This window comes from Anabrus simplex, chromosome 6 (genome assembly GCF_040414725.1).
Source record: "Anabrus simplex isolate iqAnaSimp1 chromosome 6, ASM4041472v1, whole genome shotgun sequence".
Classification (NCBI taxonomy): domain Eukaryota; kingdom Metazoa; phylum Arthropoda; class Insecta; order Orthoptera; family Tettigoniidae; genus Anabrus; species Anabrus simplex.
In genome coordinates, this window is record NC_090270.1 from 173,620,242 (window position 1) to 173,637,871 (window position 17,630).

At 38.2% G+C, this 17,630-nt stretch overlaps 1 protein-coding gene across 1 annotated transcript in view; it reads right to left on the reverse strand.

The window, feature by feature from the left end:
* Window positions 1–17,630, reverse strand: part of Rrp6 (exosome component Rrp6) — a 189,046-nt gene that overhangs the window by 44,372 nt on the left and 127,044 nt on the right. The window contains exon 12 of the mRNA XM_067149157.2: window positions 16,545–16,787. Within this exon, the coding sequence (XP_067005258.2) occupies window positions 16,545–16,787 (243 nt within the window). The remainder of the gene's footprint in view (window positions 1–16,544; window positions 16,788–17,630) is intronic.

Consider the following 17,630-nt stretch of genomic DNA (forward strand, 5'->3'; position numbering starts at 1 on the left):
AAACTGGGATGGAATATGAATAAATTTGAAAATGAACTAGGTTCTAACATCTTGAGTATGTTCATCATTGAGAATAATTTCAAGTATTAAGTATTAATTTATATACACAGAACTGTTAGTTCTAATACTGCTGATCGTTTCAATAGGAACTGGTAAATGTTGATCCTGTAGTTTGTCATCAAATCTATATGTGTGGTGTTAGCTATATGTAATCCATTGGACACTGCTGTAAATAACCACTAGCTGACAGGGAACTGTTAGAAGTTGTTTCATTTTCAATCAAAATAATAAATGAGATGCTCTCATGGTGCTTGTTAAATTTCAGCAAGATTTAACAAGCACCATGAGAGCATCTCATTTATTATTTTGATTGAAGATGAAACAACATCTAACAGTTCCCTGTCAGCTAGTGGTTATTTACAGCAGTGTCCAATGGAATACATATAGCTAACACCACACATATAGATTTGATGACAAACTACAGGATCAACATTTACCAGTTCCTATTGAAATGATCAGCAGTATTAGAACTAACAGTTCTGTGTATATAAATTAATACTTAATACTTGAAATTATTCTCAATGATGAACATACTCAAGATGTTAGAACCTAGTTCATTTTCAAATTTATTCATATCCCATCCCAGTTTTTAATGTCACTTTGTATATATTTGTTTTCATTTGTTTTTATGTCAATTGTGTGCATGTACATTTGTTTAGTTATTAGGTGTTTTACATTAAGGCTGAAGATGGCCAGCCCAGGCCGAAACTAGTCCCTAATTAATGTAATTTAGAATATTACATATTATAGTATTGAAAGGTGGACCATTACTACATTAATTTAATAATTACATAGTGCTGGTATGATCAATGTCATTGTATGGACAAACTGATGCCCGTGCTTGGAGAGAGTGATATTATATGTGTGATGGAAAGAATGAAGTGTATGAAAATACGCTGACAATATCCTACTTGTGTCAAGGAAAAAAACTTCCCTGCAAGGCAGAGAACTTCACTCGACGTAATGAACAACTTAAGACATGCCACATCTTCGAATCAGCTACATCCATTCTAGTAGTGAGAAAGGAATAGTCACATGAAGGGAAGTGCAAAAGGCCTTGTTCAAGTTTGAGGACAGGAACAAAACAATTTTTCCTCACACATTGTAGCAGAAGTCTTACTTTTTAGGATGCGTTTGTCACATTTGGAAGAATATGCTATTATTTGGGCATGTGTAGTAGTAGAATCAAGCTCTTCTTCTGATAGTCTTTGGATCCACTGTGTTCCTCTCTAGGTATTCTGAGAGATGTCAAGCTTGTAGAAATGTTTTGGGTACATAATATTACTTCCTCCTTGAAAAAGAAAGAAGCGGATCCCATTGGTCCAGTATCTATTTTCTTTGCCTCTTTATTGTACAAGTTCTGAAATTTCTGAAGGCGTTCTTTTCTTTTGACACTCTTCTCTAATAAATAAAATATATCAACAAGGATCTCATCCACTTTAAGTGGTAATCTTCCAGCACCTTTCCTAGCTGCTAGGTTAGTCAGGTGGCAAATGCAACCTATGATGGCAAAACCTAGCTGAACTTCCTTCAGAACTGCTGAAACTACATTTTTGTGTCCTATCATATCAGGAGCATTGTCAGAGCAGCAAGCCACAACGTTTTCATTTGGTATGTTATGAGAATTCAGCTGTGATAACATCAGGTTACCTATGTTTTGCCCTGTTGAGTCCCCGTCTAAAGCTGGTATGGATTGCTACTTTCGCCCGCGGAATATCATAGAATGTAACAATAATAGGATACAACTTGGCACTCGTATCACTGCTTCCATCTGTTGCCAAAGAAAATAGTCCGTTCTGAAGACACTTAACAACTTCAGGTGATGCATTTTTTTGCCATTTTATTTACAATGCATGTCGTTTTCATGCGACCACAGCTATATTTCTTTACAACTTCTGATGTGGGAAACATCATCTTAAATAAAGCACCAGCATGAGTCGCACTTAAAGGCACATTGTGTTCCACCAAAAAGGAAGTAAACACACACAGCCCTAATTACGTCACTGTCAACGTTTCCAGATTTGGCAAAGAAGGTGTTGATTTTCTTGTTATCTTCCTTCAGTTTAACATAACTTACGTGTTTTTTTTTTTTTCTATTTGTTTTACGTTGCACTAACACAGATAGGTCTTATGGCGACGATGGGATAGGAAAGGCTTAGGAATGGGAAGGACGGCCGTGGCCTTAGTTAAGGTACAGCCCCAGCATTTGTCTGGTGTGAAAATGGGAAACCACAGAAAACCATCTTCAGGGCTGCTGACAGTGGGGTTCGAACCCACTATCTTCCGGATGCAAGCTCACAGCTGCGTGCTCCTAACCGCACAGCCAACTCGCCCGGTACTTACATGTTTACCGCACTTCACATAATTACTTAAATAATTTCTTCCACCATGTGCAATATTAATATCACACCCACATACTGTGCAAGAGGCAAATTGTTCTCCCATTCTTGATTTTAATCATCATCATCATCATCATCATCATCATCATCATCATCATCATCATCATTTCCCTTTATCCAGCTGTAGCCGGGTAGGGGCAAATATGGTTCCTCTCCACTTTCTTTGGTCTTTCCACCACTCCTCCTCCAACACTGTGTCCCAGTCCTATAATGCTGCGTTGGATGGTATCCTTCCATCTCAATCGTGGTCGTCCATGGCCTCTCCTTCCTTGGATTTGCATTTCCATCACTTTTTTTGGCATTCTTTCGTCGCTCATTCGCTTTATGTGCCCAAACCATCTTAGTCGGCTCTTCTCTATTCTATCATTCATTTTTTCCACTCCAATTTCTTCCCGGATTTTCTCATTCCTTATTTTGTCTCTTCTACTCTTCTGTATCATACTCCTCAAGAATTTCATTTCGGCTGCCTGTATTCGACTCTCATCCTTCTTTGTCATTGTCCAGGTTTCTGCTCCGTAAGTTGTTACGGGTACGTAATACATCTTGTACATAGTATCCTTTGCTTCCATTGGCACATCTTTGTCCCATAACATATTTCTTACACTATGATAGAAACAACTTCCAGCTTGAATCCTTTTACTAATCTCAGCATCCAGTCGAGCATTCTCCATTAATTCACTCCCCAGGTATTTAAACGTTTCCACTACTCCAAGGGCTTGTCTGCAAGTCTAATCTGACCTTTCCCTTCTTTCTCCCCTCCAGTCATAACAAGAGTTTTACTCTTTTCTACACTTATTTTCAATCCACATTCTTCAATCTTCCCATTCACCACATTCAACTGTTCTTGAACCTTCCTGTCGTCTTCTCCCCAAATCACAATATCATCTGCAAATAACATCATGTTCATTTCTCTTCCTCCATATGCTGCTTTTGCCGTTCTCATGATGTCATCCATTACTATTGTAAACAGGATCTTCCGGATGCAAGCTCACAGCTGCGTGCTCCTAACCGCACAGCCAACTCGCCCGGTACTTACATGTTTACCGCACTTCACATAATTACTTAAATCATTTCTTCCACCATGTGCAATATTAATATCACACCCACATACTGTGCAAAAAGCAGATTGATTTTAGTATCCATGCAAAATCAACAGAATAGGATTCTTTAAATGTTTGGAATTACTATTTCTTATTGGACTTATTCATGAATCCTACAATAGGAATATAGTGTATGAAAATGTCCGAGAACAAATATCTCGATATCTACTGAAACCAATATAGTTGGTCCGTTATTGGACATTATAAATTTTCCAGCTAACTCATTCCTGGTTGCCAGCGTTTTGCCCCCGTGTGCTAAGTTGGGCTCATCAGTTGGTAAACAGCACACCTACCAAGACGCATGGCTAGTGCATACCATGGATGCCACTGCCACTGCGTAGGCAGATACTCCAACCAAGTTGTTAATTTACTTTAACATTTAATCCCATCGCTATGGACTACACCAATGTTAAATTATCATTTATTTTTACTTGGCTAACATCACAAGCCTAAGATTTTCAACCTGTATTTTCTTTCTTTTTAATATTACTACATTACCTCTGAATAAGGTCTAAATCAACCATTCTCACACCACCTGATTGCTTTTCCTACCCCCCCCCCCCCCAATGTAATATATTAAAAACTCAAATTTAGGCAACTGCTACTCAACCCCATTCCAAGTTCCCTTGACACAACCATTATCAACAACTAACGGTTGTTGTTGTTGTTGTTGTCATTCACAATGCACCAAAAGTATTTATTCGAACTTTCTTTTCAACTGCGCCTACTTTAATCTTGCAAACAATTTAAGACACTCCAACCAAGTTTTACGCCAAAGTTAAATCACCAATTTCCTATTGCAAACCAAAATTCTCAAACATAAGACTTCAACCACATAGTTTTTCCAATTATCACGACTTCACTTCTAATAATAATAATAATAATAATAATAATAATAATAATAATAATAATAATAATAATAATAATAATAATAATAATAATAATAATAATAATAATAATAATATTATCAATAATAATAATGTTATTTGCTTTACGTCCCACTAAATACTTTTACGGTCTTCGGAGACGCCGAGGTGCCGGAATTTAGTCCCGCAGGAGTTCTTTTATGTGCCAGTAAATCTACCGACACGAGGCTGTCGTATTTGAGCACCTTCAAATACCACCGGACTGAGCCAGGATCGAACCTGCCAAGTTGGGGTTAGAAGGCCAGCGCCTTAACCGTCTGAGCCACTCAGCCCGGCAAACTTCACTTCACTTCTGACAAGGTCTCATTTATCATTCTCTCATTCTTAGGACTTTACCTCTAAATAAGGTCTAATTTAACATTCTCTCAAGTTACTGGAATATTTTCCCTAACATTCCAAATAAATACAGTAGAAGTCCGCTATAGCGAGTACAGCATATAACGAGAACTCCATTATAACGGCAATTTTTTGCTGTCCCTTAAAAATTCCTATATTATACTGTGTATTATCGTTCAGTTACGAGAGCCTTATCACTGATGCATCCGTTATAACGAGTGATTATGCGCGCGCGATTCTTTCCGTTACCAGTATTTATGCATGCCAGCGATTATGTTGCATGCGATCGATAACCTTCGGTATTGTTTCCTCGCTATTTCCACTAGCGAGTTCTCTTGTCAACATTTAAAGGCGATGTTGGAGTTGATTAGTAATACCTGTTGACTGCTGTTCGGCAACGAAAATTTGAAATGAAAGAGGACATATTTCATAATAAATGCGTAAATAACGAGTCCGATAACAGTTCTTAACTCGTTAAAAATAAAGGCTGACTAAATGATCGCTTAATTTTAATGCAAAATACTGCAATTAAGTAAGAATGGGATACACCTTGAGATAAAGCAGAGTGCATAATTGATTTCAGAGGTTAATTTATATTTTCTCGCATCTGCTTAAATTATGGAAAGGCTATTATTGTGTAAATTTATAGCGAGAAGATTGTAATTTCTCTACTGGTGCTTGACGAGTGTTTTCATCACATGTACAGTACGGTTAAGTTAGGATAGGTGACGCTGTTTGAATTAGAAAACTGAAACGTTTGCCAAAAAATTTGATCGATCATCTTCGGTACGGTATAGTTTTCTCACTATTTGCAATTTTTCTTTTCTATTTGCTTTACGTCGCACAGACACAGATAAGCTTTATGGCGACGATGGTACAGGAAAGGCCTAGGAATGGGAAGGAAGAGGCCGTGGCCTTAATTAAGGTACAGCCCCAGCATTTGCCTGGTGTGAAAATGGGAAACCACGGAAAACCATCTTCAGGGCTGCCGACAGTGGGGTTCGAACCTACTATCTCCTGGATACGAGCTCACAGCTGCGCGCCCACTATGTGCATTTGCGAGCTCTCTCGTAGACATTCGAAGGCGATGTTGAAGTCAATGAGTAATACCCGTCGACTGTTCTCTAAAGAAAATTCGACCTGAAAGAGGATAACATGTTTTCGTAATAAATGCGTAATTAACATGGCCGATAGCAGTTGTCAACTCAAAAATAAAGGCTGAAGTAAACAATCGCTTAATTTTAATGTTATATACTGAAATTAAGTAAGAATATGATACACCTCAAGATATGGCAGAGTACATCACTGATTTCAGAGGATCGTTAGTATTTTCTCGCGTCTAGTTAAATTTCGGAAAGGCTATTCACATGTAAATTTTTAGCGAGGAAGTTTTCATTTCTCTACATGCGTTTCAAATATGTTCCATGATACATATACGGTTAAGTTAGGTGATGCCGTTTGAAGAAGAAAACTGAAATGATTGCCATAGAAGTCTCTAGAGTGATACCGTATTTCTCCAAATCCAAAACGACGTTTTTTCCCCCTCAGAATCTCATGCGAAGAAATCAAGGGTTGTCATGCATTTGCGGCCTAACAGTAACGAATTCCACTGGCAACTACCGCGGTAACCACGCTGCTTCTTTTCACCCCCGCACGTGCACAAAAAACCTCGCTGACAATAAACGACCGCCTCTTTATTATACATCGTAGCCACGACAACAGGTTGTACAGTGCCTGTGTGTAAAGTCAATGGATCTCGGGAAATACCTAGTGAAGAGAGAATGACATTCTATTAGCCTCTACAAAAACGTTTCTCAAATCAGCAGAATGGCATCAAAACGTGCTAGCCTTCGAATTCTTAGAAAGGCCACAGCTACTCAGTGGCAGAGTTATAACACGTTTACTGTACCTGACGCTCAGTAAAATTAAGTTTTATAGACAGCAGGAACATCTTTGTGATGAATAGTCGTATTGTACAGATACATGGAACAGGTATTGCCGGACAAATTATCAACAGGTTCTCGTCGATATTATGATGCCAATTTTAAGTTAATGGTTATTAAACACTCGGAAATGTATAATTGTGCAGCCGCAAGAAAATACGGCATAGGCCTAACTAAAGCCAATATTTGACGTAAGTGTGAAGAAAAAGATAGATAAAAGAATGCATACTGTACAAAAAAATGCATTCAGTGGTCCGCAACAAGGACGCTTTAAAGAAGTCGAAGATGAAATTGTGAAGTGTGTGCACGAAAAGCTCAAGGGAAGAATGGCCATACCGTGGTGTAATAAACTTGTTCGCTGAGCTTGAACGTCCGTGATTAGGCCTATACATCGCCAGCCACTGAAGTTGGCTGAACCCGGCAGGCGAGACGTGTCTGTAGCGGTAGCCGCTTATATCTGACGCTGAGTAAAAGTAACAGTTTTATAGACAGTAAGAATATTTTCCCGATGGATCGTCGCATTGTAGAAAAGCATGGAATAGTACTGCCGACAAATTTTCAACGAGTTCTCTTCAGTATTGATGATGCCAATTTTAAGTTAGTGGTCATTAAACCCGCAGGAATAAAGAATAATGGTACAGCCGCAAAAAAAAACAAAAAAACGGCAAACGAAAGCCAATGTTCGGCATCTAAAAATGTGTACTGTACAACAAAGGCATTAATATGATATGATTTTACAAAGCACTTTTTGAGCCTGATTTAAATTTTTGGAAAGAAAAAGTGGGGTTTGTCTTAGATTCGGAGAAATACGGTACTATAATTTTTTCAGAATGAAATTAAATACACACTTCCATGAAAAATAACAAACAAGTAATCCATAGTATGGATATCATCCGCGGAAGTGCAAGTTGTGAACAAACTTATTGCCGTTTCATACCGATTTTAATGTATATGGGTTTTTTTTCCGACTTTCATACAAAAATCGGGTATAACGACAATTCGCTATAGTGAGTAAAGTTTTCGCTGTTATGAATTCTCGCTATAACAGACTTCTTCTTCTTCTTTTATGACAACATAAGATCACTTTAGTCAGTCCGTCGTTCTGGTCTCTTTGAAGGGATTGTTCGGCCTTTGCGGTCTTCCCAGTACTTCTTCAGACGTTCCGTGCTTCGTGCCCTTTCCTCGGTTGAAAATATGCATGTTGTTGGTTTGTTTTGTGTAAGGGTAAAGCGGAGGTTTGTATTCTTGAGTTTTGTATTCAATTTTATCTTATTTGTGGTGTCTTCTGTTGTAAGGCCTATTTCCTTCAGATACTCTCTTACTTCTCTGATCCCTTTACATCCTGTTGTGGTATTTTTTGAGACGAGATTGTGTTGTACTAGTTGTTTCAGAAGTCTCGAATCCTGCATCCTCATGATATGTCCAAAGAATCCCAGTCTCCTCTTACGCATAGTATCTGCAATGGGTTCTACCTGTCAAAGTTGTGCACAACTTTGTTAGGTATTAACCGCCACTGTCCATCCTTCTGGTATTTTTTGTTGATGCAGGTTCTTCCAATCCTCCTTTCAATTTTCTGAAGTCTGTCAGTCTTTGATTGTTTATTCAAGTGAAAAAGTGTTTCTGCTGCATGTATAGCTTCAGGTTTTATAACTGTGTTGTAGTGTTTTATTTTTGCATTTATTGATAGACATTTCTTTTTGTAGATATCCCACGTTAATTTTCGTGCTATAGCTAATCTATTTGTTCTTGTTTGGATTGAGATTTTTTCATTTAGTTTATGTGTTATTATTTCTCCAAGATATTTAAATTGAGTTACTATTTTATTTTATTACCATTTATGATAACTTCTTTTAGTTGTGTTGGTTTTTGGGGCATAATTTCTGTTTTTTTCAAATGATATTTTAAGGCCAATTTTATTTGCAATGTTTTGAAGTTCTGATATCTGGGTTTTTGGTTCTTTTACGTCCACTGCTAGTAATGCTAAATCGTCAGCGAAACCCAGGCAATTTGTTTTGATTTTTCGGCCAATCTTTATTTTGGGGGGACATTTCCTAAACCATTCCCTCATTACCATTTCTAGAGCACAATTAAATAACAGTGGTGAGAGCCCATCTCCCTGTCATAGTCCGGTTTTAAATTTCAAATCTCTCTGATGTTTCATCCCTAAACTTCACTTTTGATTTGGTGTTAGTGAGAGTAAATTTTATCATGTTTATTAATTTGGGGTGTAGTCCAAGGTGTCTTAAAATTTTGAACAGAGATTCTCTATGGATGCAATCATAAGCTTTTTTGAAATCTAGAAATGTTATCAGCATATCTCTATTTCTTCTCCTGTTATAGTCCATTATCAACTTCAGACTCATGATCTGATCAGGACAGCTCCTCCAGGGTCTGAAACCTCCTTGATATTCTCCTAGTTCTTTCTCAAGTTGTAAACTTTTCCTATTAAGGATGGTTATTGAAAAAATTTTGTATGTCTAGCAGCGAGATTCCCCTGTATTCTACTGTATTTAAGTTTTCAAATCAGACCACTGCTACCAAGCACTGTACATGTGCCTTTGTCACAACTAGCAATCAACAGCCAGCGGCTGATATTGTTGTTACACTCATTAATACTGAATATTGTATTCTTTTTCCTTAGACTGCTCCTATTGTAAATATGTTAACATTAAACTTACTAATTATATTTCCTAGCATTTCAAATAATGTAATATTTAAATCTTCAAATCAGACCACTGCTACTAAGCACTGTATATGTACCTTTGTCACAACTAGTAACATTGTAGTATTGTTATGCATTTAACCCCTTAACTGGGTACTAAATTCTCCACATGCGTAACCTGTCCTGAGTACTTTTTCCCCTCTTCGTGATATTTAAATATTTCCTTCATAAAGGTGTACGCAATTACTTTAATCTAATACCCCAAGGCACTTACGCCCTTGAAATAGCTTTGGCCTGCCCAGCGGCCTCTGCTCAGCCCGAAGGCCTGCAGATTATGAGGGGCCGTGTGGTCAGCACGACGCATCCTCTCGGTCGTTATTCTGGGCTTCGAGACCGGGGCCGCCATCTGACCGTCAGATAGCTCCTCAATTCTAATCACGTAGGCTGATTGGCCCTCGAACCAGCCTTCAGATCGAGAGAAATATCCCTGACCTGGCCCGGAAATTGAACCCGGGGCCTCCGGGTGAGAGGCAGGCACGCTACCCCTACACCACGTGGCCGGCCGTTTAATCTAATACTATAGTAATTATTATTCTTCAATAACGTGATACTAACATTATGAAACTGTAGAAATACCCGCACAATCAAGCCGATCTACTTTGCGTTTGGAAGCCATGCTTCGGGACATAAACGGCCGCGCGTGAACTTCGTGCAAGGCGCCAAAACAAATATATTTCAGGAAACGGTGACAGCTCTGAAAAAATAATACATAGTGTGATCTCGTGGAAAACATATCAACTACTGCGACAGATTCCATGGCAACGCCATATACCTTCACCATCAAGATAAATACGCGATAAAGGTAGTCAGCTAATAAGTGGAATATATCATCACCTACGAACGCGGTGAAGTATTCTGCGATATTGTGCATGTCACTAAAATCTATATTTATCTTATTGACACCTGTAAAAGCAAACCTTGGTCTTGTGGCTCCATTCAGAACAAAGTGAGCTGGCTGAGTTACATTTTGAACGTCATCTGCGTCATTTGGTTCGTCTGGAACAACTTCACTTTCACTCTCAGGATCACTTTCACTGTCCTCTTCATCAGTATGAATCCACTCATGATCATCAGATAAAGAAGATACCTCATGATCAATCTCCATTTCTAAAACTGTCGCGATACACGCACAATCAAGCCGATCTACTTTACGTTTGGAAGCCATGCTTCGCGACATAAATGGCTGCGCGGGAACTTCGTGCAAGGCGCCAAAACAAATATATTTCAGGAAACTGTGACAGCTCTGAAAAACAATACACAGCGTGATCTCGTGGAAAACATATCAACTAATGCGATAGAAAATCCATGGCAACGCCATATGCCTTCACACTCAAGATAAATACGCGATAAACTTTACGATCGACTAATGCCGTCATACCCACTGTAGAAGCCCAGCGCGAAAACGTCTAAAGACGTCATACCCAGTTAAGGGGTTAATACCCAATATGTATTCCTTTTCCTTTTACGCCAAGTTAAATCACCAATTACTTATTGCAAGCCATAATTCTCCAACCTAAGACTTCAACCAGATAGTTTTTCCAATATTACGACTTTACTTCTGAGTAAAGTATCATTTAACATTCTCTCAAATTGCTGGTACATTTTTCCTAACATTCCAAATAATGCAATATTTAAATTTTCAAATCAGACCACTTTTACTAAGCACTATGTTACTTACACAACTAGTAATCAACAGTCAACGGCTGATCTTGTTGTTATACACATTAATACCGAATATTTTATTCTTTTCCTTAGACTGCTCCTATTGTAAAAATGTTAATTTCAGATCTTAGTAATTATACTTTAATTTTACATCAGGTGCCTGATTTAATCTTGAGGAGGTACAGTGACTGATGATGCCATCTATGAAAGGTGAAACATGCCTCAGACTCTTAAGGTAACAACGATCAATTCCTAATTGTATAAAAATTTTAATGTATTGAATAGGTGGTTAAATAATAAATTAATTAGCATCCTACAAGTCGAGGTTCGAGGTTCTTCAATACGGAACCATAATATTATTTATCACTTGCAACGGAACCATAATATTATTTATCACTTGCAACATAATCGTATCCGATAATAATAAAATACTAAATTTGTGTTACTTAAGGAGCAGTTTCGATTCCTGCCTGAAAGCCCAGTGACTATACAGTGCCCTGAGGGAAGTGCCATAAACCTGTTCGGCGATACACTCAAAAAAACATGTAACTCTGGACTTAATGTAGTCATTTTGCAAGTATGAACATTTGACGAAACTCGTTCCGTCTTCAAGCTGAGCTATCGAAATGCACTGTGTCTCCTTCCAATTGTTGTGAACACTCTGCTTTATGATCTCCGAGGATTCTCTAAACAATACCAATGCGATGCTAAGATGGTCCCTTATGCAAGTTCAACGCTGATCACTTTTCCAGTACAGTACAGTACTTCCTCAAATGACAGTACCGCAATGATGGGACATTAACACCAAGATCCGTAAGTATTCCGTAGCCATCCTTTTGAGAGATACAGTTTCTTGAAGAATGTGTGATCGAGAATTTAGCGTTGATGGGACTGACATTTTTAGAGGGTTGATCCGGGAAATCGTTTCTTCGAGGAACGGATAATGTAGGATTTTTACAACGTGATTTATTTAGGATGCTCGCGGGACCACATAATTTGAACAAATAATATGGGAATACGTAGTTTCCGGGAAGGTATCGTCGAGGTGGTTCTACTGTAATGAACACCTGTGCTACTGTGAGTAACGAATGCAATTCGTGTACAAAATTTAGTCTAAAATTAGAAACAAATAGGACTGAAAATGAATGGACTTGTTTCACAAGAAGAAAAAATAATTACAAACGTGTACAAAAAAATACTTTCCAAACTCCGAATTGTTAGGCTGTCTAGAATCACAACATTCAGTATTTACAACACAATTATTATAACACTACAGTAGAACCTCGATTATTCAAAATTGGTTCATTCAAAATGCCACCTAATTCAAAGAATCTCTCGTTCCTGGAAACACGATGTATGGTTTTGCATGTGATTTAAATTGGTTAATTCGAAATACGGATAATTTGTAATTCAAAGAACGTCAGTCCTAGTATTGAAATTCAGACTTCTAATTCGAAATTGTCCTTCATTATGTTAAAAATAATATTTTACGGCGTAATTTGAATAAAAAATTCTCTGCGTCACGATAGAACGCGTCTTCGGGAACGTGTATCTTTCCGCACTTTCACTTTGACTTTGGTGTGTCTACAGCGTGCTTCAGAGTTGCCAAGTTCTAGTGAAATCATAGTTCTTTTGTATTTTTGTAGTTACTCATTTTACTTAAAGTTTTAGTGTGCAGTTATAAACTTCAAAGTTGTTATATTTTATTAAGACTGTGTTTTAGTTTATTGTTACAGTATTTTAGTTTAGGACACGTGTGTTGAATTTTTTGTGTTGCGAGATGGCTAAGCATCAGACAATTGGCGAGAAAGCGTGGCTCACATAATCAATTCGTATGCACCGAACAATATCTTCAATGCCCATGAGAATGCATTGTTTTTTAATGTCAAGCCCAAATGGACTTATGGTTTTAAGGGAGAGAAGTGCCATGGCGGGAATTCTTACAAGGATAGGGTCACAGTCCTTCTGTGTTGCAATGCGGACGGAAACAAGAGACGTCCTCCCCTCGTCATGGGCAAGTTTGAGAAGCCACGATATTTTAAGGGCATCAAGCTCTTTCCGTGCAAATATAAGTCATCTAAAAATTCCTGGATGACAGGCAAAATTTTTGAGGAGTGGCCGATATGCCTTGAGCACAAAAAGGAATACCAGGACAGAAAAATACTTCTGTTGTTGGATCAGAGCGCTGTACACAAACATAATTTAATTTTAAAACATGTGCGTCTTCTTTTTCTGCTGGCCAACATCACAAGCTACTTGCAGCCCCTAGATCGAGGCATAATTTAATCTGTGAAACATGCCTACAGAAAGCGACTGGTGTGTTACTTTCTCCGGAAAGTTGCTAGAAATATTCCGGCGGGAGAAATACGCAAGTGGAACGTGACTGATGCAATGTGAAGTGTGACAGTTGCCTGGGACGCTATTCCTTCATCGACAATCAAGAACTGCTTCGTCAAGTGTGGTTTTGGTTCGTTAAATGAAGTAGAAAAAGGAGAAGAAGATGACAATGAAGATGAATGGGAGGAGTTACGGCAAAAGTCCGATGTCGGTATGACTTTCTCCGAATACATGCCACAGACCATTTGGAGACTACTTCAGAAGAGCGGGATCCCGCCATAATGATCAGCTGTGATCACGTGACGCCAGAGGGAGATGCAGCTACAGCTAATGTTGAACACGAGGAAAATACGGTGCAGGCGGCAAATATTTTGTCAAATAATGATGTACTTGCTGCTCTAGCCGTGTTGGATTCTGTGAAAAGTGCAAGTGATACTCACGATGCTACAATTAAGGCTATGGCCCTACATAGCTAGTGTTTATAAATTAAAAAAAAAAAAAAAAAGATGAAGCAACCTCTCATACATTCTTTCTTTAAAACCAATAAGCCTAATGTGTGGCGCGCGCGCGCGCACGCGCGCACGCGCACGCGCACGCGCACACACACACACACACACACACACACACACACACACACACACACACACACACACACACACACACACACACACACACACACACACACACACACACACACACACACACACACACACACACACACACACACACACACACACACACACACACACACACACACACACACACACACACAACCATTAAACATTTGTGAACTATTCAGGTACTGTACAAAGTTACTGATTATTCTTGATATTTGTGTTAAATATATGTCTGGGTTTTTAAAAGTTTGTTTCGTCGGTGTCACGTGTTTCCAATTTGGACAGCCTTGTTGGCTTCCCTGTGCAAGTGCTTTATACTGCACTTAAATCAGTAGGTTATAACCTATTTACTTAAACTGCGTCGTGCATATACAGTAGATTACCGTACTCTTTGTCTTTGAATCGTGTTTAATTTTTCTCGGGTGTATGACATTATCCAAGAGCAATATTTCAATAAATGCACCTGGTTGAATATATTTAGGAATTTTTTTCCCCCACGGTATTTGAAAGGTTTAACTGTGAATCAAAGTGATGCTATAAAGGATCTTAGAATATTTTGTGATGCCGCAGGGGTTGGCATTTCTGAATTTTGAGTAAGCGGCGGTTAATTAGAAATCACGTAATTCGAAGTCCGATTTTTGCATCCCAACGACTTTGAATTAACAAGGTTTTTACTGCACTTCATTATGGTGTGGAAAACTGGGTGATGAGTGAGCAATGAAAATTGTCCAGCTCTGATTACTTTTGAAAATAACGCCGTATGCAAGAACATGGACCCAGTTAATGAAAACAAAATCTGTAAAATTGAAAGAAAACATCACATTAGACCACTGTTACACTCGCTGACCTGTCTCAGTCTCGTCCTTGGCTTTGATTCTATGAAAGTGACTTGAGGGGTACGAGTGATGCCAGTAATGCCATTCCATATGTAGCCAGTCCCTAGTGTGAAAATCTTGCTCATAGGATTGGTTGGTGCGTGCATTTCAAAGGGCTTGGCAGACTGATATAGCCTATAATAGCAACATCTAGTGCAGTGAGAAAAGCAATGGGAAACTACCTCACTTCTTATCTCCCAAGAATGCCTCTTCAGTGAAACCTAGAGTCATCTACGCCAGCTGATGGCAGAGTTGTTGAGGATCAAACCAGCCTCCAGGCTGAATACTCAAATACACAATAAACTAGATGTAAATGCACCTCCAAGTATACATGATGGTTTGGTCATTTTTTACAGGAACAAGGACATAATAAACTAAGCTCTAAGTGGATTACAAGATGAAAAAAAGACCTATGGGCAGACTTATTTCAGACATTCACCAACAAACTAACTTGGGATCTTCAGGAAGTACGAAGATCTGAACAACAAGCTTCAGACAGAAGATCATGGTAAAAACCTGTGCGTGAGATTATGGCCATGGTTATAATTGCATTAAATGTTACAAGGAACTGACAATCTCGTCGTTATGCTCCTTTAAATAATGATCACTACCGAAAGATTCAACAATTTCTCAGTAGATAACATTAGCAGGGACAGTAAAATATTTCATTTTGTTCTGTGCTTGGAGTTTCTCATCATACCAATATTACTAAAAAACATGCCTAGAACATGTCTAGATATTAACCTGGTACCGAGAAAAGTAGGGAAAAAGCAAATCAATGATGCAGATTTATAAAGAAACGGTAGAAATTATCTTAAAATCAAAATACAGACATCAATTAAAATCATCTTTCAAAATATCTACTTCACTGACCACCCATTATATACAGTGGATGCCCTCTTAACCAGTTGATTCAGGGAATAATGTTGCTTTTGGTTTCCCATGTTTGTGAGCACCAGCACTGCCTCCCACCCCGTACCGCTTGCAAACAGGATGCAACATATTTCATACAGCTTATCACTTACAATAGTGGATGCCATTTTTAGTCGTTTACAAGCCTAGTATGTTTCAACATATTATTTAGTACAATAAATTGCTAAATAGGCCCTTTATTTTAATATTGTTGGTTTAATGAGCCATTTTGTTATCCAACCAAGGGTCTGATCCTGAGCAAACCGATTAAGAGGGTGTCCACCATACTGGACATTCAATTTCTCTGTGCTATAGTCACGCACAATGTATTTAACTTTCATTACATAACTGCTTTCTTCACCTATGAGGCACATATAAATTTTGTATATGTAAAAAAAAAAACAAAAAAATATTTTAGTGCGCTTAAATAAATTTCTACTATTTACTCCTAAATGCCACACTATCAACATGAGGAAGACCACGCCCAATCTTTAAATCTAAGTATCCTTTTTATTCCTATAAAATTAACACATGCAATTTGAATTAATAAAATCCAGATAAAGAAGACATGCAGTTTGATGAAATGCAACTGACAACAATGCAGTTCAACATTTCTTCAGATTTTCTAAAATATATGATATGACGTCCAGTGTACCTCAGATTCTGAGGTCGATGAAGACAGCTCGAAGGCTGTGATGTGTGGGTTGCTATTTGCTAACTTTGCGGCACTAGTTTTCAAGGTCAGGCCTTTATTTGGAGAATTTAAGAGCGTTGGAAGGTCATCACGAAAATCTTCTTTTTTGGTCAGATCATGGGGGCAATGCAGTGGACTCTCCAGATCAATCTTGGTCCATGACTGTGCAGCAGGACGAATCCTAGTTTCTTCCTCAATGACAGCCTGAAGGAAAAGTAAATAAATAAATAAATAAATAAATAAATACATTTTAAAAAAACTCCAGATAAAGTGAGAATAGGATACAAATTGACAATATGGGTTATCACTCCAGATACTCTATGTGAAAAAAGATAAAACAAAAAATGTAGACAGTACTGAATAAATTTGCTAGTATAGAACTCTAGGTCTATGAATTTAAAACAATTACAACAAATATAATGGTAGAGGTTTTTATGGCTGATGTTAACAGACAACCTTTGATCTCCAGGGTATTAGGCCGTGTTGACATAGTAAATATGTTGACGTTATAGTCCTTTTCAAGATGGAACGACACGGACTGGGTGGACACCCAGACTTTAATAGCAGCGAGAAGGCAAGGTGGTAGTGCTTAGTCCCTCCACCTCAAGAGTGCGGTGTGACAGAATCTAATAGGGATAACAAGTGAGTACTCACATGTTTCAGAATGTTATGAGATTCAATTACCATACAAAGCTTGACACAATTTATAGGAATTTTTATATTTCAAACTTTTCTCCATAAAATAATACAACTGAATAAAGAGCTCTACAACAATATGGTTCACAAAATGAAAGAATTTAGTTGAGGTTTCTGAGCAATTAGGTGAAAGTAAACTTGTGTCGTCGTATTCCATTATGGAGGAGCAGTTCTTTTCAGGCACATTCGCAATGGAGGTGAGCTGCATGTATCTTTTTAACCGTATACCAGCCTTCTTGCCAATCTTAAATTTCAGGCAGCACCAGATAGTGAAGCTGGGCCACCAAGGATAACAGCTAATAGTGCTAGCTGTTACACTATGGAGTGGGCAGCAATTAGGTGAAACAATAT